General features: G+C 40.5%; 2 protein-coding genes and 1 long non-coding RNA gene across 6 annotated transcripts; 1 reads left to right on the top strand and 2 right to left on the bottom strand.

Moving 5' to 3' along the window:
• Positions 1 to 8,715: 8,715 nt before the first annotated feature.
• On the bottom strand, positions 8,716 to 12,717 carry LOC111252750 (tau-tubulin kinase homolog Asator-like). 4 transcript variants are annotated; one of them, XM_022811125.1, is made up of 7 exons: positions 12,558 to 12,710; positions 12,163 to 12,272; positions 11,115 to 11,255; positions 10,470 to 10,652; positions 9,868 to 10,077; positions 9,279 to 9,601; positions 8,716 to 8,904 (listed from the first exon to the last, which is right to left on the bottom strand). In XM_022811125.1, the coding sequence occupies exons 1-7, from the start codon at positions 12,592 to 12,594 to the stop codon at positions 8,853 to 8,855; spliced, it is 1,056 nt and encodes a 351-aa protein (XP_022666860.1). In that variant the 5' UTR covers positions 12,595 to 12,710; the 3' UTR covers positions 8,716 to 8,852. The 4 variants fall into 4 exon arrangements, with proteins under 4 accessions (XP_022666860.1, XP_022666877.1, XP_022666869.1 ...); XM_022811142.2 differs by having other exon boundaries at positions 12,357 to 12,699; XM_022811134.2 differs by having other exon boundaries at positions 12,470 to 12,699.
• Positions 12,718 to 15,019: 2,302 nt separating this feature from the next.
• Positions 15,020 to 23,205, top strand: LOC111255587 (lysine-specific histone demethylase 2-like). Its single transcript, XM_022817705.2, has 16 exons — positions 15,020 to 15,194; positions 16,187 to 16,348; positions 16,582 to 16,722; positions 17,036 to 17,172; positions 17,344 to 17,636; positions 17,849 to 17,986; positions 18,279 to 18,483; positions 18,878 to 19,055; positions 19,360 to 19,552; positions 19,829 to 20,049; positions 20,261 to 20,390; positions 20,722 to 20,957; positions 21,439 to 21,519; positions 21,658 to 21,841; positions 21,964 to 22,127; positions 22,383 to 23,205. Exons 2-16 carry the CDS (start codon positions 16,223 to 16,225, stop codon positions 22,584 to 22,586), a joined length of 2,631 nt encoding a protein of 876 aa, XP_022673440.1. The 5' UTR covers positions 15,020 to 15,194; positions 16,187 to 16,222; the 3' UTR covers positions 22,587 to 23,205.
• LOC111255592 (uncharacterized) lies at positions 18,814 to 24,943 on the bottom strand. The gene is made up of 4 exons (XR_015319645.1): positions 24,803 to 24,943; positions 24,524 to 24,697; positions 24,068 to 24,189; positions 18,814 to 20,001 (listed from the first exon to the last, which is right to left on the bottom strand). It is a non-coding gene; the product is annotated as an uncharacterized LOC111255592 (long non-coding RNA).
• Between the last annotated feature and the right edge of the window lie 206 nt (positions 24,944 to 25,149).

Raw genomic sequence — 25,149 nt, 5'->3', positions numbered from 1 at the left:
CATCTATATTGTTAAAAAATAGTACATGGAAAATATAAAATGTCTACGATGGACTGAATAATCGAGAGCAAACGAACGGCACCAGAATGCATTACATATCAACAAAAGTACGAATTTAAAAATAACCCAGTAGAGGGGATAGTTGGGGGTAAAAGTTAGGTCGGCCATATTGCATCATCAAGTAACCGAAAGATCCGTATGTACCGTTCGATAACCATGCGTTAAATAGGATTACTATAAAGCATCTTCAGCGAACTCCTTCTAGATAATAACCAATAACAAACCAAGTTGTATCGGGCTGTACACACCTATAAATAACTATCTAGTAAATTGAGCGTTTACGGCGCCTGGTCATCCTGGACAGAAATATTGATAGAGGAACTTTTGGCTAATAGGGCTATATTTCTGTGAGCTACGCCCCATGCCTAAAAGGTAGTTACTATTATTCCTCGAAGACCTCCTGTGTTGGAAGACGCTTAATTTTAATTTGCATAGTTATTTTACCTACGTATCTACAATTCTTCCAATAACTTATTCATGCAGCTGACACATAGCGCTAATAGCAGATTGTTTAGACTGTGCACAAGAGAACGAGGCGCCAACCCTCACACAGTTCTTCTTTTTTTTTTTGCATCTTTCTGCCGCTTCTTTTCAAAGCTGCTACCCTTAGAGTCTGTTCGTGTGGCGGGACGATAAGAAGACTGCGATTGCCCTGGTCCCTTTTTTCGTCAGTGGCCTCAACCACCAAAACGTTTCTGTAGCTTCATTTCAGAGATACGTACGTAGAATTTTCACAGTCCCATGGTAATAGCAGTAAGCTTTACAGCTGCATAGCATTTACGACAACACAATGTTGTGGCTATAATAATAGCAATGAGTTCACGAGTCGCTGAGATTTAATTAGAAAAGACAGAAAAAAGCATAAGAATCGCGTAACAGGCATCGTAACGTACTCTCGGTTTGCTTTTGTACTTTAACGTATGTACACCAAATGTCACCAGCGTACTAGAAGGACTGTCCTAAGAGGAAAAATAGAGAATATCTGCTCAAATGAATAAAGCCTTGCGAAACATTAGCTCGTAAGTTGTTTGTCTTTTTTGTTAACTAGCGCATTCAGGCTGAGTGATTTGCATGTTCTATCCACAGTATCTTTCATGTAGTTTTGCTAAAGTAAAAATATGACTTCGTGAGGAACGGTCATAAATCTTTGACATAAATAAATAGTTTTTGTCCGTTATTGCCGCGACATACTTCTTTTAGGTAAAAATATCGACCTGGTCTTGGCGTGGTTCCAATAGATAATTCTAGGTTCAACCGTGGATAGGCTAAGGTGGAAGCAGTAAACAGCAGAACAATCTGCGATAGCTTTGGCTGACGTTAACTCAAGCTGGCGTGTATTGTTATATGAATGCTACATACTCGTTCAACCATCCTAAAGTATTTCGTAATTATTCGCTTTTTAGGTTATTGTAAATTAGAATTCGAATCACTAGGCACAGGTTCAGGTTGTGCGTAAAATGTATTCAAGGATCTAAATACTTGTATTTTAGCTGTACTTACTGATATGGCTTTGGCTAAGATCTATCTTTTTGCTTACGATAAACCCTAATAACTAAAATACAATAATTTTCCTAATCGAGCCTTAAACCTTAAAAAACATGTCGGTTACAGCAAGTTATACTAATAAGTATGAATGGGTCATTTCTGCCTCGCTTAGATCAATTTGTGGCTCCATTTCGTTACCAGCAGTAACAAAGCTGGACCATGAAGAGCTCGTTCGTCGTGCACTTGTGACCTTAGTAGCTACTATCGATATACTATGTCCCTACCTTCTCCGAAGGCTGCGTCGAGCACTTTTTTCTACACGCGTTCCAAATGGGTTAGTTTCCATCAGTAGCCACACGACAGGCCGGGAGCGTTGGGTTGGAACACGGGTGCCAATACCGGGCTTCTCAGCAGGCTTCTGCATAGCACCTTCACACGACGGAAGACGAGAAGATGGCGGTGAAGTATTACGTATGACGGGTCCAATGTACACCTAACCCCCTTACAGCCTCCCCGATTTAGCTCGTTGTCGATTTCCAAATTCTCCAGTGGAGCGCGTCGTAACGAGATGACTGGCTGTGAAGCTCGGTGGTGGTAGCGGCTTGACAACCCGAGCGTGGCCTCCTTCTTTACCCACACTCACTCACTCACTCACTTAACGAAATTTAATAAAGTCCTCTAATTCGGCGCGGCCTCAGAGTCCGCCCCGTTTCGCATCACATCCTTGGCTGCGCAATTGACGGACGGGGCTGGGGGCTGAACGCTCTTGGTCACCTACTTGGCGACGCGCTGGGTTTGGCACCGGTACTTTGGGCCGCCGGCCACCGGAAACGGTACTGGCGCTTCTCAAACCACTGTTCCTGGCCAACGACTCATGATCACTGCTGACATTGACGGAGTATCGTAATTCGTTTTCTGTCTCCCTTGCAGTTTCTCCACCTCTGGCCTGAGACGCACGGAGCTAACATCGCCACTACATCCATTTACATAAGATATTCTCTCTTCTCACTACTCGTTCGTGCACCCTTTTCGTAACCTGGTTTTGCTTTCGTTGCACTCAAATCGTCCGCCGCAGCAGCAGTAGCACCAGCACTAGTTCTGTCAAAAGGTAAAGCAGCGGTATGAAAGACGTTGTATTGGAAGGCTGTGGAACTGCACCGACCATGCACGGGTCGCTAGTCTTTTCGTGCGTTCGTGAACAACAACAATAGCACACACTGAGCACACAAGAGCGCCAGGCAAGATGGCTAAATGGAGAGAGAACTCCCATACGGGTCACGGAAATCTTGCTCAGCATCTTCTACCACCTACAAGTGTCCCTACCACCGTAAACGCAATGTGCAGCGTTACAATTCCGGCCGAAATGCGTACGAGACACGTAGTCAGAACCGGCTGGGACACCAAAGGTTGATTTATGGTCAATGTTCAAATATCTCTGCACGTTTTGTTCCCTTGTTTTATCTTCAGATAACTGCTGCCTTAATAAAAGACAATGTACTTAAGCTAGACTATCCATGGGCTGCTTCAAATGCATGAACCAACAGAAAAATCGATTAGGGCTACGTTCTACATGATGGCCCTTTTGAACCTTCGTATCTCAAAATATCGTTAATAACAAACCCATTCGATAATTTTTCATTTGTCCATGTGGCTCATTTATACCTATTAATCACATTGCTGATTATTTCATGTTGAGTTTTTTTGTTCATTTAACATTTGCGTTTTATTGTTTAGTGTGTTATCAGTTTGCTGTAATTATTTTCGAAAAACCGAGAGGTTTTCCTAACATAATTTTAGAAAACGAAGAACTATACTTTGTTCAAGCATTCTATAATACCCTGCAATACATCAATAAGTGAGCTTGATGAAGTACGCGTTTAGAGATTTATCCTGTCAAATTTAGACGTCTAACACCACATGGCTCTATATCATGTAACGATTCATATAGCATATAATGGCGTGTATATTCATGTGCATGTGTGTTGGTATTCAAATCTAATAGAGCGGGCTGCCTGCACCGTGGTGATGGAGTACAGAGCTTTGATCGACAACAACAAGGGATCTCCATGTAAATTCGCTTCACTTAGATGACGAGTCTGCTCAATACCTACTGCTCATAGCGTACGTAAAATCGGCCAGATTAATCGACCTCGTCGTAAACGATGACTGAAATTGACAACCCGGTAAGGGAATTGCGGCGGAATACATTATACTGCTGTTTTACTTCACCTTCTAAATAGCACAATTTTTCCTTATGTTAGGTATTCGTGTCAACCGAATTTATACGGGATGCATTACGCAGAAGACTACTGGGTGTCCCCTTCCTCCGGGGTTACTAAAAAGATTCATGAACGATGAACGACGATAAGAGTTCTCGTGAACAAGATACATCTGGATGTTCTTGGGTGACACTTTCTATTCTAGAGGGACAGCAAACCATTGCAGTGCCTGCCATATTTAGGTAATTCACTTACCTAGCTAAAAGTGGTTTACGCCTTCTTCCTTCATAAATTAGAATTCGAACCGAAGTGGGAACGCCCCGTTCTTGATAAATTTCGTATTTGTGTGACACTTAAGAACATTGATGATATTGCGTTACCTAGAAGTGTTGAGATAGTCGACGTAAATAAGGAGCCAAATAATGGTAATTCAATATTGTTTGATGTCAGTGACTTAGGATGTTCACTTAGGAAATCATCACATCAATCCTTTTCAGTGTAACTTGTCATTATTGCTGAAAACGACATGTGCTTGATACTGCCTTAACCTATACATCTATAAGATAATACACTATCCGACGAGTGAGGCGTGCCATAGAAAACCTTCCCAGAAGCTACTTCATCGCAATATCTCATTCCTGTACTAGCCTGCTGCTACAGCATATATATCTGCTGCTGTATATTCATCATGACTAGACATTCACTGTTCCTCGCAAGTAATTTGCCGATTTCCCGGTGCTGGAACTCCGTGCATATTTTCCGCCACTTCGCCAAACGAGCTCCCTCACTCGAGTCAAAGCGGCCGGTCACCTCGCTTAGATCGTGCTGGAGTTGTCAGGGCTAGGTAATTACCGTGACGAGTTGGTGGCTGCGTAGTCAGACCCATTATCAGCGTGACTCAGCAATGACGGTTTGTTTCCTTACGCATCACACGTGAATCGCTCAATAGATTAACTCGGCCGAAATAGATCAGACAACCGGAAAGCAAAGCGCCTGGTGGAGCGCTGCTTGAATTGCTTGTTGTTATGTTTGTTGTTGTTGTTGTACCGTTGCTACGGCTGCCGCTGTTCTTGTTGTCCGCCTCGACATTGCTGAGTGCATTGCCTCTGTCCGTTTTGTCTATTCTTAACTAATCAACCGATCAGTATATACAAGTAAGTAGGTGGGTGGGTGCATCGGTGAGCGAACTAAACAGCGGCAAAAGTATAACCCCTTATGCCCCCTTAAAGAGAAAGGGGAACTTGGCGGTGGTTTCCAGTAGCTAAACTGCAAACCTAATATTAAGGAAGCCAATGCATGCCTAATCATGTGAAGTATCATGAGATTTTTTTTTGTTTAGATGTGCATGATAAAGTTGGATAACATTATGTTCTTGTCGGATAGAGAAATGCCTTTATAGATAAAAGCTGTAATTGGTTTTATGATGAGGTATTTACCGCCTTCAACGACGAGTTAAATTTTCGACTAGATGTTTTTAATTATCATAAAAAACTATATTCTCATAAAGAATGCTGCAGGGTATATTGATTTTTATTATTTTGACAATACACGTTTGCGAAACTTCGTAATTACGGTGGCAGACACTTCAGCTGTAACACCCGTTAGTCTCTTGTCTAGGTTCCCTGGAATGATCCGCAAGTTTTTCTGTGGTTTTTTCACCCTCGCTCTTCTATGCTGAATATAAGTCTCCTATTCACTTACATAAACAGAGTCTGGTGGCTGGCGCTCATAAACCGACGAATCCAAGTAGGCCGCTCACCGTAATACTAAATGGCACAGTAAGTTTCGCATAACTGGTTTCACTCAAATGAAAATTAAAACGTGGGAGGAAGGAAAAGCAGCAGCAATAGCGAAGTTCAACTTCTTATTTCCGATTCGCCACACTTCCAAACTCCGGTCGCATTGTTCCAGCCCCCTCAGCAGTCCAAACCTCTACGTTACATCTACCTAACTCCCAAAACCCCAGGGACGAGCTCAAACGTACGCAACCACAGCCCGCTTCACAGATCTAGAGACCTGCATCTACACTCGCAGTATTTTTCTATCCTTCTTTTTCTTCTAACGTCCCAATCCACAACTGTCCCTACCTTACAATTACCTCCTCTGTATATTTGAAGCTATGCGCCGCAAAACACGTCGGGATTGTTCAGTCCCACTCCGTACCATTTTTGGTTACTTCGTCGTCGTCATCATCATCGTCAGTCGTACGCAATGACTGTGCGGTAGTGCCAGCATCTGGGAACATATGACAACGTCATCAGTAGCAAGGAGCTAGACGGAGAGTCGGTATCAACGAGGAAACTGAACATCGACAGGGTGTGTGCGGGACGAAGGAGCAGAAGCAGACCGTCAGCACTCGTGGGCTACTCACCAGCTGTAATAGTAGAAGAACCAGAAACTCCTACCGTTGCTATGGACGATAATGACAACAGAGCAAGCTGCTGGTGGTAATGCCGCTGCCGCAACTCCGAAAAGTCGTCTGCATGACGATAAATGTGGGATGCAGAAAACATGCGGGAACAGCTCCGTCGCGTGTTCTGACTGCCTAACCGATCCAGAAACCCAAAAAACTAGGCGCTGTATGCCTACGAGGGGCGCGTACACTATGAAAGCGACAGAAGTACAGAACTGTTAAGAGTGAGTAGAGAATCGGTGCTACAGAGCAGGGCTGGAACGCGCTACAAAATTCAATTTGCAACCTGCACTAGGGTCGGCAACTGTCAGCGTAGATGTATAGAAAAGCCCTTTTCGTTTCTCTCCCATTTAGGAGCCGGAAAGACGTATTTGGTCAGGCGGGAACAACAACAACAACAACGCCGACGACGATAACGATTCAAATTGGACGGCACCGCAAAGTAGCGGCGGCAGGCGGAAGAAACAGAGCCATCTGCCTGTTTGCCCTGTGAACAAGCCGGCAGGGACGCAGGGGCGACTGAGGTAAAATCGCATGGATGTTTGATAGAGAGAAAAAGATATGAAGTGCAGCGTTTTCAAGCAGATTTTATAAAGGCTGGGAAGAGGGTCAGCGAGCTAGGGGCCTATCTATGAGGAGCAAAAGCTCGAGTAAAAGTGAAATAGTTTCAACTTATACGAATAGCTCCGTTTCCGCCTTGTGGCCGGTTGCCAGGCCACGGGGCTGTCAACCCACCTCAGCCAGAACGTACATCAAGACATAATAATAAGGGATGTCGTAACTGGCGTCTACTACAAGCGGTTCCTGCTCGTGGGACCCGTCGAAATGGCCGGAATTAGATTGCTTGTCTCGGTCTTTTCTCCATGTAGAACGTAGCTTACCCATGGCTTATTTGCTGTGCTCATATACTCTTAATTATTTGCATCTACATTATACGCATATAACAATTGGGCGGGATTGCACAATGTCTTGCATCTGCATTAAAATGGCTGATATACCATTTGTCCAAATAGTTTATGGTAGTATCATCATCATAGGGTGAGTAGTAGTGCTGCACTGTATGGCCGATTTCACCAATACCTGTTCCGTTGTTGTTGTATAACGGCTTCAGCATCGCGAGATGTCGCGAGAACTGTAACACAGCACCGCCGTTTTGAAGCTTTTACAATCATACTGTATTACAGTTATTTTTGTATTATCACCGTTCAGTGTCCGTAAAGACAACTAGCTTCTCTATGTGCTGCTGTGTAGCTTGTCATTTTCTTTATGATGACAACATCTTGTCCTTCTATACCGTCGTCTTCGACTTCAAACCGCGCCCTGGGCTCTGCGCACGGCGAAGCCTGCCGATGGTGGGATAATCCCACCGACTAGTCCTGGCTCCCCCCCAAATCCAAATGGCAGATCCGATTATAAACTTTTGGATTTTTTCCACACCGCTCACCATTCGCCCTCTACACACCCCCGATTTCCCTTCTTCCGGCCGGGAAAACAACTTCTCGTAGATCCCAAGACAATCCGTTACCCTCCCAGTGCTGTGTCCCTCCGACGTCGTTCCGTAAGGCTATAGTTTGTTAGCTTCTTTCCTAGGAGAAGGCAGCAGTGTACTGCAAATCAGAAACCTCTCAGTAAATCCTTTATATCGTCCACTTGCCCACTTAATGGTTCTTCCGACCAGGCCTGCTGTCACTGCCACCGCTAGCGGACGCTGCCGAATCGGCCTGATTGATGTTTACTCGAATCGGATTAGCTTTCAGATAAATCGTCTCCAGCATGACCATGCTCATATAGCACAACAAACGGACATTACTGCAGATTGAGGCCGTTTGAGATCATAGCCACAAAATGATGCAATATCTGTCATAATAGTAAGATTAGCAGTTCCACAACGCACTCGCACATACGTGGATGCTTAAAGCTAGCCTACTTACGGATGACGTGATTCGATGGGGTCGATATAATGGAATGTATACACTGAATGATAATGTTGATTTTTGGCACCATTAATTGTTACGAGTTGAAGACCCTATGCACTGCATTGCACACAAGATAATTTCTTGTTGACGTCGCAAACCGAGAGCCTTCTTGCCGATTACCAATTAAAACCACTTTCTAATAGGGTCTACATGTATTTTAAAGCTGTATCATTGAAAATATACGATCCAAATTTCGATATCTGCTTTGAAATAACTGTACCTGGGAAAATTACTTAATTGGGCCTGATATAACGAACGATTACTTAAATTCACATATTTTTTCCACTAAGGCGTGCAAAATCCTCGGAGTTGGTTATTTTTTCTTTTATTTTAATACTGCGATAGGTTTCGACTCGGATAATAATTGTGACCTCCTTATCAAGATAAATTATATAACACATAACGATTACGTAGGCCATATTGCTTGCAGATCAGAATACTATCGGACACGCTTCATCCGAAGTGCGAAAACGATTCTCCTAGCTAGGTTCGAACTTAACATGTGTTCAGCGTATATAGAACGCAAAACACACACAAGACCTTTTAATAAAATGAGCTATCGTAACGTACGGGTATATGTATTTTAACAGTTCATATATATCTACTTTCAAAGTCAGTCACATATTTTACTTCTTCGTCCAGTGCTATCGCGTTCTGTTTAGATACCTTGAAAAATCACGAACTACAAATTCGGTCCGGTTAAACTGGGGCCCATTCCTCACTCGAAATTTCGTCTCCCTCGTGATGAAGCCTAGAAACATGGAATGCGAAAACGATATAACTAAACAGTAACTAAAGTGTAACAATCCCAATAAAGGAAAATCGCGTTCTTTTGACTTTTGAGCTGATCTACTCCTACCTGTGCAAGTACTGCAATACTACTGCTTAGGAAAAGCAATTTCAATGGATTTGGGACAAAGAATAACCTAATATATATAAGCTACACCAATTACTCTGAGTACACGAACTTCTGTTCAGACATCCCCGATTTCTGACATAGCATTGTGTCACCTAGCAGCCTCTCACTACAACATAAATTGCGCATATAATCAGTTAGTGCAAGCCAACTCAGGTGTACTTGTTTTCACTAGAATTAAAAGTTGAAAAAAATGTGTTTCTCTCTACCCTATGTAAGGAGCATTTGCGTCGAAACGATTCTTATGTTTAGAGCCTCGGATTTTTCTGACACTTTCGCCTCTTCCTTCGGAACTGCAAGAAATCCCTTTACTGGTGCTGTCTTCCCAATCAAACGAATCTTCAAAGTGGACCCCTTTGTTAACAATACAACGACATAGCATGCGTCGGACAAAATCGTAATCAGGCTTCTGATGATACCGCAAACCGTTCAAGTAATAGAAAATTTTTTCCAGCTCAGCATAGTCATCTTGCAGCAATCGGCTTGGGATAAACTGCTTTTTCATCTGCGCCACGCGATCCTTCTCTTTCACCTATCGATTATGATCATATCGAACAGTTAAGTTGTCAAGTATTCAAAATTTCGCGCGTATTCAATTTAGTTCACCAGTTCAATTACTAGAGTTTTTTAGAAACTCTTTAGAAACTTCGAATGTGGTGGAGCCGAACACTGCTGTTTAGCGGCTCCATCACACCTCATTCGAATTAATGTAATCCAAAATTATATCGAATTTGTCGAAAAGTTCTTGCTACACTTACTTGTCATTTCACCGAACACAACAGTTCGCCAACTACTTACCTTTCTCCAAGGTAACTTTCCAGTGAGAAATTCGACGGTCATGTAGAACAGTGATACTAGGTCGTCGTGCCGTCCCAGTTCTTTGCCTCGGTGTGCATTTAGTGATGCATATCTTGTTGTCCCTCGAAAGCCAACAAAGGAACGCTCAGGCCGAAGATGATCGTCCCCATCGAGATACTGGCGCGCTAATCCAAAGTCCAAGATGTACACCTATATTAATGCAAAATACGAAAAAACGAACGCGCCTGTTTTCAATACTAAACAGGAAACTCTATACTTAATATGAAAACTGGCCAACCCTAATTAAAGGATCAATTCTTGGGCGCAAAATTTCAACCTCACATCTGTAATCTGCTCTACCCATCCCGGAGGACAAAGTATTAATTTCATTCAATATAAATTAATAATCCGCCGGGGCTTATGGACGCCATGGTGTATTGCAACCTGAAAGCAAACCTGTGCAAAATTACCTATGTATGGAATCGAATGGTAGAAGCTTAAATATAATGGTGTGTTACGTAGTATACTCTACACAGCGGTAGCCAAACGAGTGAACGCTAATATAAGTTTAAAGCCAATCCGTGTAATGATACGACTAGAACCTTTCTACTGGTTTCTTTTGTGCAACCAATAGCAAAGTTGGAGGGCTTGACGTCTCTGTGAAGAAAGCCTTCGCTATGTACGGCTTCGATGCACTGTAGAGCTTCGTACACTAGACGCAGTGCTGTCGACGCACTGAATTTCTGATCGCCCTGCGCGCGTCGAAGTTCAGACAGATTTGGCCCCTGGGGTAATCGTATCAACCAATAAGTAACAACATTATATTGGCGTCTTCAGAAATACTAAGAGGACCTCAATACAACAGTAACAAACCGCGTCCGTCGAAGCAGAATTACCTGTACGTGATCCCTATACGCATCTCCAAATTTGGTACTCAAACAGTATTAGGCACGGTGAAAAAAACTCAATGCAATTAGCTATCATAGACATTTCGTCGTTGATTCGATGTCTTCGTACGATATGCGTTCGTACTATTAAACCATTTTGAATTTCGGTGAACTTAATTCAATTATTTACATAGTTGATTTGATCTGACCTTTTACCAAATAAGTTCTGTGTACGACGTCAGCTTATGTGGGCAATTAACTATTGCAGTTGGCAAAGTAAGTCGACGATTATCCACCGTATTTGGGACGCCATAAATATAGCTCTAATTTAATAAGCCCGCACCGCGTATTTTCCATTACCTGAATTTGCATGACAATATAATTGATGTTTTCAGTTCGACCACATCCAAGAAACGTACATGCGTGTGGGCAACCTTGAAGTCGTTTCAGAAGAGTTACTTCCATTCTTAGCACCGGCTTGGGCGCTTGACGACGTTCCACCTTCAGATAATAAAATTACGATAAGTTGCTCATATAACAAACAAAAGATTGTTACCTTCCATTGGTTAATATTCGAGCGAGAACGTTCCTAAATACACTTCTTTCTCAAATCACCGTTCTATTACGAGGGGTGTGGAACAGAGATCGTCTGCATAATCTACACAAGTTAATGTGATTAAATCAAAAACTTGCGTAAATAAATGATAAACAAGCTCCTATATATATAAATTGAGAACCATCACATACCGTAGAAATTAACTAGCAGTTAATAATTTAAAGTGGACTAGTAATCATTCAATACAACAAAAACCTTGGTTCTTTTTAAATTACGACACTATTTTTAAATCTTTCCTTTTCTAAATCCTTTCTTAAATCAGTTCCAGGGAAAACACGCAGGTTACACGACACGTCCCTGATACATACGTTCGAAATCAGCGATAAGTCTCTCTCGATTTCATAAATAACTATACATGTTTGCGTCTGTATGCTGAATCAAGAGCTCATTATTTCGAATAAGAAAATTTTCTGCGAAGACAGAAGTACATCTTTACTCTTTTCTCAGAAGCAAGAGGCCAACTGGACCAGCTAGATCTTCGCTCGTGATCTAAATTCAATCGCTTGATTTCTTTGAATGATACCACTCGAGCAAAAAATTCTGCCAGTTTTAAACATTAATGTATAACTAATCCCGATATATTTTGCTATTTCCTAAGCCAACCGGCCCATGTCTCGAAATTTTTTACGTCTTCACCAGCTATCATTCAGCGCTTTCATCTGATCGACCAGCTCTGGTGCGAAGAAACTATCTGACTGAGTTTTATTGCTAGTAATATATTGGTAATTATATAAGGTTGATGGAGCTTAATAGCTGAAGTCCGAAACAACAGCGTCAAGACATTTAAACTACCTTTATAGCAACCCGTTGTCGTTTGTCCTTATCCCAGGCCTCGAAAATCTGTCCAAATCCGCCGCCTCCAATCTTTCGTATTACGGTCCATCGGGTCTTTAAGCATTCTCCTTTAAAAGCATATAAATACACTAATTTAATTATGCCGATCTTCCTTGCATGGCTGTAATACAGTGGAAACCTATTAGACTTACATAAGCCTACAGTTGAATGACCCTTCAAACCCATAGGTCAACACGATTGCTCCATCTGAGATGAATCCGGCCCATTGTCCTTATATAATGCTTATCACATTCTAGGAACGCACCGCGTTGAAGATGTCCTTAAAATTGACGCATACGAATTATCTTATGACACAGAAAATCAGTCAATATATGAATCGAACGTTGACCGACCCTCCCTGAGCAAATCACTGGCTTCCGAGTTCTCCATTCGCTAATTCGGGAGACGGACTTTGTTGTTCCCCCAATTTCAGTAATTTTCACAAACATCGTCTTCTCACAGAAACTAATATCAACCGAATTGATATCTGACTTTCTTATTCGCTATGAAATTCTATTAATATTGTACTCTATTGTGGGCTGGAACTCCGTACTACATTGTTCGAGGTGGCCGGTGTCATATATTTTGATTGCTTCTGAGTTTGGCCACATTATGGTATAATCTCCTCAGTTTTACGTTTAGGGCCCATTTTTTACTAGGGTTTTTCATTCAGGTCTCCTTTCCTTAAAGTTGGACGGCAGGAATATAACTCGAACCTATACTATACCATGATTCTCTTCGCGCTTTCGTTCTCGTTACCCCCCCCCCCCTCGTTGGTCACTATTTATGCCAATTCCTTCTTTAAGTGATGAAAAAAAACACACGATTAGCATTTTTACAGAAAATTTGACAGTAATCCTACACGCCTTTTTTAGAAAGCTCTTCGACCAATGCCCCCTCAAGTACTGAACGCATGCATAGATACTAAACAGAATAGAATTGCCACTACTTCTATCCTACCTACTGAGTTGTTGTGAAAGATCCGAATGAAGCTTCGCTTGCTCCTCCTCCTCCAAAAAAAAGCTTCTCGGCTTTTCCATAAGGTCAGCTGCGGGTGCAGGCCGTTTGGCCAAACTGGTAGGCACTCGTGTTTCCTAACGCCATTTTGCTGAGTCTCAGCAAACAGGAATGACATGAGGAAGAGACGACGGAGCATCCTCGCACAGGATTTGAGTTGCCAAGAGCGACTAAGAGGACGATGGCCGTTGTAACCGCTGCCTTAACTGCCGCCGCTAGGAAAGGTGTTTCTACACGGTAAAAAGCAAACGAAAGGATCCGGAACGGAGCGCCGTGGAGTTCTGAAAGTTTGAAGTCACTCACTTCGACCGGAAGTCATTCGTCATAAAAGATGCGTGCTACGGCGAGCGGCTTCCGAATTAGAAATTATTGCAAGCCAGTTAATACAATTGAAGACGATAGAGAAACGAAGGCTTATGGAAGTGTTGAAATATAAATGTGACAAAGAAAAAGCGTTTCATCGGATAGATAGCTCGACTAACTCAAATCAAATCGCAATCGAGCTAGAATCGCGCCAGCTCAATCTTTAGTCATCAGTTGCAAATCATGCATAGGACTCTCGATTTTTCCCTAGAACAAAAGTTGCCTAGATTAACAGTTGAGTACAAGTATCACAATCGTACTCTGTAACATACGGACATGATTATGTGATTCATTGAGAAAAGAGTGTTCATATATGTTAAATAAGATAGAAATTTATATTTTGTGTAGTATTGACCAATGGCGTTAGCCGCATGATGGCGTGTTGGGTAGGAAATTTTGTCTATGTGCTGTGTGGGTTCAAATCCTAAGGTAGACAGACGGTATTTTGTGGTGGGAGCCCACCGTCTGATGGAACGCCTCACGGCAGTGCTGGACATAATGCTTCAAACATTTATTTAGTACGACACCTGACGCTATTAATGTCTTTATAAATTTATATAAGCGTCACCGTATTTGCGGGTGCATAAACCTAGCAAATGGATAAGACCAATAGATTTTTCTAGGAGAATAACTGTGTTAATTATATTCTGTTGTAATCCATTCTCTAGTACTGCATGTGATAAGGCGTAACAAATGAGTGCCTTAACCCATTTACCAGATTATATAAAGAATATATGACTTTAGTTATGCCAAGTAAGGCTTGCAGTTAAGTGGCCACGTATAAATAAATGCACTTCTTTAGCAACTTTACGAGTTGCTATTCAACATCCGTACACTATATAATATATATATATATATATATATATATATATATATATATATATATAATATATCGCAATCGTGTCATAGTTATAAAATTCGAATAAGCATAAAATATCGCAAAAAATTTTTTAATGGTAGTTATAATCAGTGTTTAAGTTATCCATTATATTATCTAAATAAACATAGTAAATGGTGGGCTCAAATTGGATTTAAATAATCTTACAGGTTGAGCTGTTGAAATGCTATATAAAGAACAATCCCCCTTAATTGACGTACAAGTTCAATTTTATTTTTGAGTAGGTAACATCATGCCAAACACAACGCGAATTGTATCAATAAATGAAGGTTGCGAGTTCTATAGCCAGTACCGCTGTTGAGCATTGAATCCCCTGACTGGGGTCCCGTACGAAACGAATCGTGCGCGCCCACGTCCAGCTTCGAACTTACATCTAGCACGGGTCCATAGGTGTATTTAGCACATACGTTACCACTGCACCATCACGAGCACACAACGCAAATAGTCTAAGCGCCTCAGATCGATACGTGCCCTTTCCCACAAGGGCCGACCGATGGCTCGTGAGGGAGGGAGGGTGTTTCGATGTCAACAAACATGCATCCATTCTGGAGCCGGTGCACAAACGCTCACTAAAATTCAGTGGCGTAGAGCGTTTATACAAAAAATATTGAATCAGTTGACCAATCATGTAAGCCTCCCTGTTAGACTGGTTCCACGTACTTTGTGCTAATAGAAGTTGTGCTTTGTGAAGTGTTGATGTACGATTTCTATGGTAAGAGAAACATGAGTTATTGGACTTAACTGATAGCGAAAAGTGTAGGGTTGCCTTAAACTGAAGGCTTATTGGTTCGATGTGCTATTAGGATAGTTGGTGACATGGTTTAAAATAAGTCCAGTATGTATTACCCGTATAAGTTCTCCCCCCTCCCTCCCCCCCCCCAAAAATAAGTAGACTACCCACGGCGACCTTCAAGAAATTGTCAATCTGTTATTATAGCTTAGACATCCGAGTTCAATCAGTATACGGCAAGACGGGTATGTCTTGTTGTAATTATTACTGAACTGCAACAACAGGCTGATCTAACAGCTGGCAGTTTATGAAGAAAGACAGACAAAAATAAGCCTACATGAGGAAGGAGGAAAGGTGAAAGAGTTCAGATGTACGCAGAGTTATATATCACTGAGAATTTTCTTCGATTGTGCTATAGCATATTTGATAAATTTAGATGTTCGAAACACTACACCATTTCTACACTATAAATTGATATATGTGAATATATCATTACGATAAAATTCTGTAAGATAATAATGCTAAAATAGTTCTACAAATAGCAACATCAATTTTCCCAGTAAAGGTATACGATTTTGTGTCGATGCCTCTAGTCGTTCGCCTTAGTAATATATAATAAATTGTCTTACAAGTTCTGCTCATGGCAGAACTTGTAAGATAATTTAGTTCCCATATTTTGTTAAGAAAATTTTAGACCAATTATTTCAATCCTATAAAAACAGTTTTCTGCACATTAATGCTAACACGCTAAGGATATGTACTGGAAAATTTATCAGAAAGTTCTTTTCTGCAACACCATTGAATATACACAGGTATTTACAATTAAGATTGTAACTGTAATTTATTTTAACTTGTTAGAATCACGCGTGATTTTATTGGCTACTTTAGCAGTAAGCTGATCACATGTGGTACCGATCCTCGATACGAAAAGCAGATGTATACGTGCTTATGGTATATTGATCGAATGGTTTCAGCGGAAAAAGCCGACAACGCAATGTTAATGCCTTAGAATGGTGAAGCGCGGACGACCGTCATCGAAGCAGTCCGACCACTCGTTAGTGGCCAAAAAGGCGAAAGACTCATTAAGCCTACTGCGAAAAAAGAAACCTTGCGAGAAGGCGCATTGTCCCTGCAAAGTAAGTAGCTGAATGGAAAATTATGTCACTAGTTCTATCTGAGCTATTTGATATGCTATTCATTTTTAATATTCTGTTTATATGTTAAAGTTTACTAAGTAAATTTTATTACGTTCTATTTTTAGACTTTCTTCTAAGCAGTGACATCTTTGATAGCTTCTGAATCTTACCTGTGCTGCTAAATATACAAGAACAATATATCAGGGCTTGTTTTCTCTGCAATTGATTCTCAGGAGCCGAGATGCTTCGCCCAGGCTTCGGATAAGTGCAGCGGGAACCTTTGGACGCCCCGTTGGTTCCACCTTAGCGAAGATGAACACTATTGCAACGAGTGCTTCGAACATTTTTGCAAGCCTACCAGAGCTGGATATGCGGTAATTGTAACATGCATAACGCTATAACTGTTACGCTATTATGCGGTATCTGCTGCTTTTAGGGGGCTCTGCGATTGCCTTTGCGAGACGACTCGACTTCATTTGACATGAATGTTGTTTTTATGATTATTACTGCAATGTGTACTGCTGTATATATTTTAGACGGTGGCACAGAAGATATCTGTACGATACCTTGTATATCTAATAAAGCTGTGATATGGTGTTATAGGGTATAACAATCAGACACTCTCTTTTATTGGCCCATGTATGCTAACTCATTTTTATGCTCATATCTTCCCATTTGCGACCGCAGATTTTCAGCTTATGGAAGGAATTGTGGGTGCGTGACTTAAAGGGTGAGGCCGCCATACGTCTTTTTATGGCCGACCAGTTACTCCCGTTTTGGTTGCAATGTGTTCGCTGTGACAAATGGAGACAGCTTCCGTCAAGGTCCGTCAGCGTTTATGCTTTGAGCTAATAATACTATACCTACGCGGATGTTGCATGTTCTTGTATCAACTGAAAATGGATTAAGCTCGTACTTCAGTTTTACATCTTTGGCCTACAAAAGACATTAAAACTTTGTCTACTTATCCGACTCTACTTTACTTCATTTTTTAGGCAAGAACTTCGTGAATCGTTAATTAGGGATTTCACCTGCGACCATTTAGTATATGGAGCGGAGTATACCGGACCAACTTCAGGGGACATTGAATGTGGCGGCGTTTCGTCCTCCTGCGATGAACCGGAGCCTCCGGAAGCGGCCAACGCCGTGCTTCCTCACTGGATCAACACGCTTTCTTTGGCCCCTATGCTAAAGGATAGTCCTGCTGCCCCGTTGCTAGTCAACTATAACCCCCTGCCGCTTGGAATAACAGCATCAAAACTTGACTACCTCTCCGATAGACTCGCAGGTTCGTGTCATTTAAGGATAGATGCGGATATAATCTATATGTTCTCAGATATCGTTATGCAAGAGACACTTTTACAACCGTTAGACCATCCATGTCTACTTTGGACTAATGTTTGTGGGTAATTTAATAAGTAAAACAAGTTCCTCGATTTCTGTGAGGACAAAAATTGGACCGCAAACGTACAATAGTAGCGGTTATTTGCTTTACTTCAGAGGCGGCACGAGAACTTCGTAATCAGCTCGAGCTGGCCAATGATTGCAAAGACCCATTTGTCTTAGGGTCTACTCCAAGGACTGAGGACCAGATTGATTTAATCAGGGATCGCCTCACGCATCCATTTCTCGAAACAGGTATTTTTATATTGGAAAATTTAACACTCATCCGGGTTTTGTACAGGTCAATACATTTAATATTCTATTGGCCTCATGAAGTTGCTAGGAACGAACATTGGATCTTAACTGTAAAGTAGTATAAACAACTTTTTTTTTATATATAACCATTAAAATGGTTAAACATTTATGCCTTTATTGTGCGTTACTACTTTCAATGCTCAAATTACTTTAACACGTCCTGGATATTTTATTTCGTTTAATACTATTCATCTGAAAAACATGCTGACCGGTTTTTGACTTGTAATTATAGGGGAGGAACTTATCGCAGGTGCGATGCGCCCTGATGCGATGGAAGAACATGAGAAAGTCATTTTCTCAGAGTACTCGAAGGAACAGGCTATGTTCCTTTGCTTACGAAACCTAGTTTATTCTCTTTGGATGCGGGATCCTACTCGTTGGCTTACGATTAAGGAAGTGGCAAATAATCTACAGTGCAGAGGGCTTTCCAGGATTCGGTGAGTAAATTCTCTTTCTAGAGCTATTTATAACGACATTGCTAAAATAAAAAAAAATAGCCAAAAATATGAACCATATTTTTAGCTATTTTTTCATGCAATGAATACACCTTTACTTAAGTTGTGCATTGAGAGAATGCTTAAATCTATATATTAAAACGAAAGACGCTAATTTAAGCGGGTGTCCCAATTGGCCCTGAATTAAAGAATATAGACTACTTAATGATCGTATTAGCCGTTTGTTGGTATCTGTCATTTTAAGTAAGCAGGTAACTAACTAATATTATTAATTAACCTAGGTAATTTGGGTACAGTTTAAAACATCAGAAATTCAAAATATTGTCAAATAAGAATTTATTTATCGTGTGTGTAATATTTTCATTGCCTATTGTAGTTGCTTATACGAGGCTCAGCGTATTTTGCATCATTTGACCCAGCGCGGCTTAGTGAATCACGGCCATCTGTCTCCTCCACCCGACTTACCACGTCTACCACCCACACGAGTCGTCGTAGTCGGCGCAGGTGCCGCTGGTCTAGCAGCTGGAAGACACCTTAGTAACCTCGGGATGAAGGTAGGACTCATAGAAAGCAAATGAATATGCAACACGTGCATTTCGAATTTTGAGGAGAGTATATCTTTTAGACAATGCGAGTCCAATTACTGAACCTCGTTTGGGTAGGTCTTGAGTAAGATGAACGTATGGAAAGGAAATTCTGCGAAATTATATACCAAAATACTATTAAAAAGAACTTTCCATTTTATTTTCCAATTATTGAATAATCAGATTATGTAATTAAAAATATTTAACCATCTTGAAACCTCTATGAGATTTTGTCATTGGTATGACATTAATACAAAGCGTATGCAATATTCAGGTGACAGTCCTTGAAGTGGGTGATCGAATCGGGGGACGTGTAAATTATCGGAAACGTGGAGATGGTTTGGCATTTGCTACGGGAGCAGACCGTTTAGTAGGCGTTATTAATAATCCTATTGCCATGCTCGCACTGCAGTGCGGTGTCACTCCCGTAATTGATGAAGACAGCCAAATGTTGCTGCAGCCTGGAGGTAATTTTTCCAATAGAGAAACAGAATGCTGGTAGCATGATGAATAAGTGTGACTCTATAACTAGTAGTAAGTATAAGCAGGACTTTCACATGTAAAATGTCTCACAAATAGTAGGTAAGGTTTATATGACAGATGGTTGTACCCCTTGAGACATTCAAAAATACTATTAAAACTAACTTAGGAAAAATTTTATTATTAAAAAAATTAATTAGTTGAATAGCGCATGCACTTTCGGTTTGTCAGCTTAACTTGCTTTACAAAACCTATTTTCATAGGAACTCTTGTTGATGCAGCAGTGGATGAGGCTATTGATGATTTATTTGCACGAGCATCAGAAGCACTTATTGAATGGCGTCATGGATTAGACCAAGCCGCCCAGCGACCCACGGGAAGTGCAAAAAAGGGATCCAATCCCCCACCGCCGCCGCCAACAGAACCCGATGTCGATCTGGAAAGGAAAATGGGCCAGCTGATTTGTCAAGCTAATGGAGACCAGGTATATATAATCATATAACCCGGAAATATTAGATTTTAACATTCAGTCACGTAATTATGATAGTGATTGTTTGTAAGTGATTACTACTGTACGTGATGAAATCAACCATAAATAAATTAGAAAAATAATTTCATTTCCGATTCTTGACAGAAGTAATAAGGGTTAATTTCAACTGTTGTGGATTAATGACAAAAATGTTTCCCTTTTTCAGTTATTAACAAAGGACGAAAAGGTTGTTCTTGAGTCATACAAGTGTCTTCTTGAAGCATCGTGTGGTGCGTCTCTCTCAAAAGTTTCAGCAAAGATGTATGCCCATTACGCCTTCTGTCCCCAGTTCGCAGGTTTGTTAGAAGGCATATTCGATATCCCCAGTAAGACAAATCCCCATAAAAGTAGCAACTTTATTTCACACAGCACTAAATTTCGTGTATTTTTTCACATGTATTTCCCGTGGTTTGTAATTAGACCGTAGAGAGATCATTTTACGACGTACTGCTTAGAAACCGGTGTTTAACTATCTCTAAATAGGCACTACAAAAATTATCTTCGCACATAGTTCTGAAAATTCTGACAGAAAAAAAAAAGAAAATAATAGTAGATTGATTATTCCTTCGAAGTAAATTATTGTAGATACTTGACTGAAATCATTTTCCATATTATTTTCTTGTAAAGGTGGATCTGCTACAGTACCCGGTGGCTTGGGGGCTCTTTTAGAGAATCTGTCTTCTGGCCTGGAGGTTCGATTACGGAATCGTGTGGTATCAGTCGAGCTAATCACGCCAGGCAACGGGGCAGTACCGGAAGATACTTGTCGAGCGCGAGTCTCGTTTATTGCAGAAGATGGAAAACAACGAACCCTAGACGCGGATTATGTTGTAGTCGCAGTACCTCTACAGGTGTTACAGAAGGTGAGTGATTCTAATATGCTTGCAAGAGAAAGCCTTTAGCAAGCACGTAAGTCATAGTTGTTGACTTGTGAACATTTTTTTGGTAACCTTTAAGACGATTGAGAGACTATATATACATATATATATATATATATATATATATATATATATGTTTTTTAAAGGTTTATATCCAGAAAAGCTGAAGCTTCCAAGAAGTTGCATGAGTTTGGAAACCTAGCATGACTGCATTGCAGACACTACTATTGACCATTTTGTACGTTACTTTGATGCATCTATACTATTATGCTTAATGTCAGACCAGTCCACGTTCGTAAATTTGTTCATAAAAACTGCGCATGTTCATAAAAAAAAGTATGCTGTTTACATAGTGGTCAAATAGTGACCACAACAAGCGTAACTATTAATAGGCGGACATAAAACGTACACGTTTTTGTCATTTTCTAATTACTATTCTAAGCATCGGTTGTTCGTATTGTTTCAGGAAACTATTCGGTTTACGCCGACTCTTTCTGTACCGTTAATACAGTCCTTGAACCAATTTGGCTGTGGTCAACTGGAGCAGGTTAGCCCATCCTGAAATTGCCGATCACTGTTCGAATTTATCTTCCACATGGTAGTTTCATACCATAAGCGAAACGATTTCCTGCTATTTTCAATAAGAATCACAGAGTATTCTAAAGTCAACTAAATTAAATTACAGGTGATAGCTGAGTTCCCGCATAGCTTCTGGCGGCCGTCGAATCAGGATTATCGTTGTGGCTTAATTCTGCGAACACTTGAAGACAAAGAACGCGAACGGCGCGGAATGTTTCCTATGTTTATTGACGTCTCCGCTCATGACCGGGCTGGTAGAGAACGGTTCCTACTGAAAAGCTACATAATCGGTGGGTACTCTTTTGATTGTTTGCTGACCGACTGGTTACAATCTTTACCCTGTACGTGTACGAAGTGCACTGTCTAAATTGAAAATATAACGAGCATCTCACAATTTATTCGCATGTAATAGGTGACAGCGTGGACCGACTGCGCATCTTAAGCGACCAGGAAGTAACTCAGGAATATGTGAAGATGTTGAGAAAAATCTTTGGTGAGATACCCGAACCATTACAATGCCACGTGTCCCGATTTTGTTCCAATGAGCATATAGGGATGGCGTACACATATCCCAAGGTATATATTCTTTAGAGAGCAGAATATTGTTAATCTATTAATTGGTTATTGAATTTAGTTACTTAGTCTGCTTTTGCTCAAAACAAGACGGATAATACTAGCCAGCGGAAATTGTACGTTAACGATCTTTGGCGTCGACTTTTCTTGTTTGTGCTAATCGTTTTTTTACTTAGCTAAAAACAGTAGTGCAATATCACTCGCATGTATGGTTTAATACGATGAGTAAAGTGGCAGTAAATATTGTTTTTTTTGCAGGTGGGTTTCGTCAACACCGAAGATTTACGTCCTTTTTCGTGCCCAGTTCTGGAAAACGCTGTGTTTCTGGCTGGCGAACATCTCAATCAAAACATGTGTAGAAGTGTGGCTGGTGCCTATCAGAGTGGATTGGACGCAGCTGCACGTATTGTCCATAGGTGCCTCTACGGGGACGACGTGCCCTATATACAGAGCGGACTGTGACTCTATTATTAATAGCTATTTAAAGCTTTATTTATAATACCCCGGAGACGAAGCGTGCGCTTCTCTATTTTGCGATTTATTATATACCTTTGCACTTTCCCGAGTGATATACTTCCTGTATATCTTATAGCTAAAGTCACGTTAAATGGGGGGTACTTCTTAAACGTCAACGTCGTTTATTTACGTTACTTAGTCATCTTTCACCAATTCGCATTTCAGAGACGCGTCAACATAACACCAAAATGGGCCAAAGTCTCTGTTACAAAGAATGCGAGACATTTCAGGACTGAATTTGTATTATGATTGCTCCTCTGGTGATCTTTTATCGTAAATGCTGTTTTTGTACATTATAGAAGGCCATATCTCACCGTAAAGATAAGCAAAATTGACTTAAATCTGTATATTTGTATTTATGTGCATGTACATTAATGAGATATATGTGTCTGTGAAACCCGAGTGGGCATTTTGAGCAAAAGCATGTGAACTTTCATTACAAATAAAAAACAAAAATAATAAAGAGAGGATACACGAAAAAAAATACCCAAGCTATATAAACTATACAGTGCTTTAGATTTTCTCAAAAAATCCCCATCAAATGGTTGGACTATATTGTAATGTATACGTTTGTTTTGACTATCCATAAGCAACAATTCTTTTTTCTTTTGAATATAAAGTAACGCTATATAACATCAAGAAACGCATTAGCTTCGATCTAATATGCTCTCCCTTCGATGCTCTTTCCACTGATCTTTCTCTAACAAAATCTTAAATAGTGGTTACTGGTGGAAACAACCTAAACTTCGAGTTACACATTATTACATCATCGAAAAACCTCAACTGTATTTCGTCACACTATTACACAGTTGTTAGTGTTTTAAGTTAGTGATTTTCCCCGTCAGGAGCCAATAAGCATAGGCAAATGTTTGCAAAGTAATGGGATATTTGAATAGCAGGCTTTCGATTTAATAGAAAAGCCGTTAGAATTAACTCGATATATAGCGAAACGATTACTATAAATTCCTGAACTAGAGTTACTACAAATACGTGTTTCGTTACATCATTAATAATGCTTCACACAGTGAGTGGCGTAACGAATTTTTGCTCTTAGTTCAGGTTCATCCATTTTTAGCGGTATTTTCGATGATGTAAGAATTGGGTAGTCCAAGCTAAATATTATCGTATTTTCGAAGCTATTTTAGTCCAAAAGTGTAGAATTAGTACGCACTTCTCTAACGCAGTATTCCAACAAAAATTGTTTGTTAATACTTTCCCATTAACGTGGAAACATAATGCCATTGCCAAAATGTGAGTTTCAGTTAGATAAATATCCGTCCAAGTGAGATGTTCAAACGTTGTAACTTCTTGATATCGACAATGGGCAATCGAGTAAAATAAAAAAACGTATATTATAGCATTACTGGTAGTGAAAAAAACCGAACCGGTTCTTTTTCGGAGCGAATTTTGTGTTCACATAGCATTACCTGCTCCAGCTTATTATCCACAACGACTATGTACGTTTATATTGTTGTTACCCACATTCTCGTTAACGGTGGATTGACTCGTTTAAAGAGGTACCGACGGAGTTCGTGCTTAGAAGAGTTTTCTGTAAAGAAAAAAAAAAAACAAAAACATGCTAAATTTCATTTTAATTTAAAATAATTTCTGTTCTAATTTAAAATAACGCTTTTCGACTTTATGCTGAAATTTACTTGAGACTCGAACGTTTGTTACGAAAATTGGGAAAAGAGGAAATATCTTTTGTCCTTTAGCAGTGGACGTAGGATAAGCGTCTTTATCGAAGGTGTGCGCTCTCAGCTAGTCTAAGAAAATGTCAGTATTAAATATATGTCGTTTTCAAATATCCTGTATCGCTCAAACATACATTTTAAACAAAAAAATTCTGATAATTTTAATTTCAGTTTATTAAAAAAACTAACGTTGAATTTTCTGCATCCTCTAAGCTCATTAGAGATAGCTATTATAGTCGAAACAGGTTGCAGCGCCTATCAGTCGCAATTATGCTGTTGAAGAGTAATTGCGGACATTCACTGTGCGTATTTCCAAAAGCATTATTCCGTTCCACTTTTTCTCTTTTGACCTTTTATACGATTCTGTCAAGAGATTCGCCAGAAGATACACCTATTAGATTGTAGTCAAAATACTCCCGTCTAGAGGGATTACGTTGTTCACTATCATGTCGGTCAGTCTATTCATACCGCTTGAGTCATCTTGGGGTACTCTTTCGACGTTAAAGTACGAAATACGTCTGCTGATTGCAAAGATTCGTTGTTTGATGCACCCGTCAAAACTATTATATCGCATTCGCGTATTCTAGACGTCGCGATTCCTGTTTGCTGGCGACCCCGCCAGATCTTACGTCACCGCTGTCACGAAGAGGGTATCGCTACACTCTTACCACGAAGCAGACCACTTTTAAAAAACAACGAATCGACGTCCTCTTATTTTGTGGTGCTGACAATAGTTGTACTCGAATGGTGTCGAAAAACAAAGGGGCCATTTTCGCCTTTTGACTATAAACCAGAACTACGTGACTTAGGTCACA

Source organism: Varroa destructor, unplaced genomic scaffold (genome assembly GCF_002443255.2).
Source record: "Varroa destructor unplaced genomic scaffold, Vdes_3.0 BEIS01000001.1, whole genome shotgun sequence".
Taxonomy (NCBI): Eukaryota; Metazoa; Arthropoda; class Arachnida; order Mesostigmata; family Varroidae; genus Varroa; species Varroa destructor.
Note: the sequence above shows the minus strand (reverse complement) of the source record. Positions and strands in the feature narration are given on the sequence as shown.

Coding starts and splice junctions, on each gene's coding strand:
- LOC111252750 (XM_022811125.1), bottom strand. CDS start 12,594: ATGGAGAACTCGGAAGCCAGTGATTTGCTCAGGGAGG. Junction 11,256..12,162: donor GACAACGGGTTGCTATAAAG/GTAGTTTAAATG, acceptor TATTATCTGAAG/GTGGAACGTCGTCAAGCGCC. Junction 10,078..10,469: donor CAAAAGAAACCAGTAGAAAG/GTTCTAGTCGTA, acceptor GCATTAATATAG/GTGTACATCTTGGACTTTGG.
- LOC111255587 (XM_022817705.2), top strand. CDS start 16,223: ATGGTGAAGCGCGGACGACCGTCATCGAAGCAGTCCGACCACTCGTTA. Junction 18,484..18,877: donor AGAGGGCTTTCCAGGATTCG/GTGAGTAAATTC, acceptor TGCCTATTGTAG/TTGCTTATACGAGGCTCAGC. Junction 19,056..19,359: donor TTAGTAACCTCGGGATGAAG/GTAGGACTCATA, acceptor TGCAATATTCAG/GTGACAGTCCTTGAAGTGGG.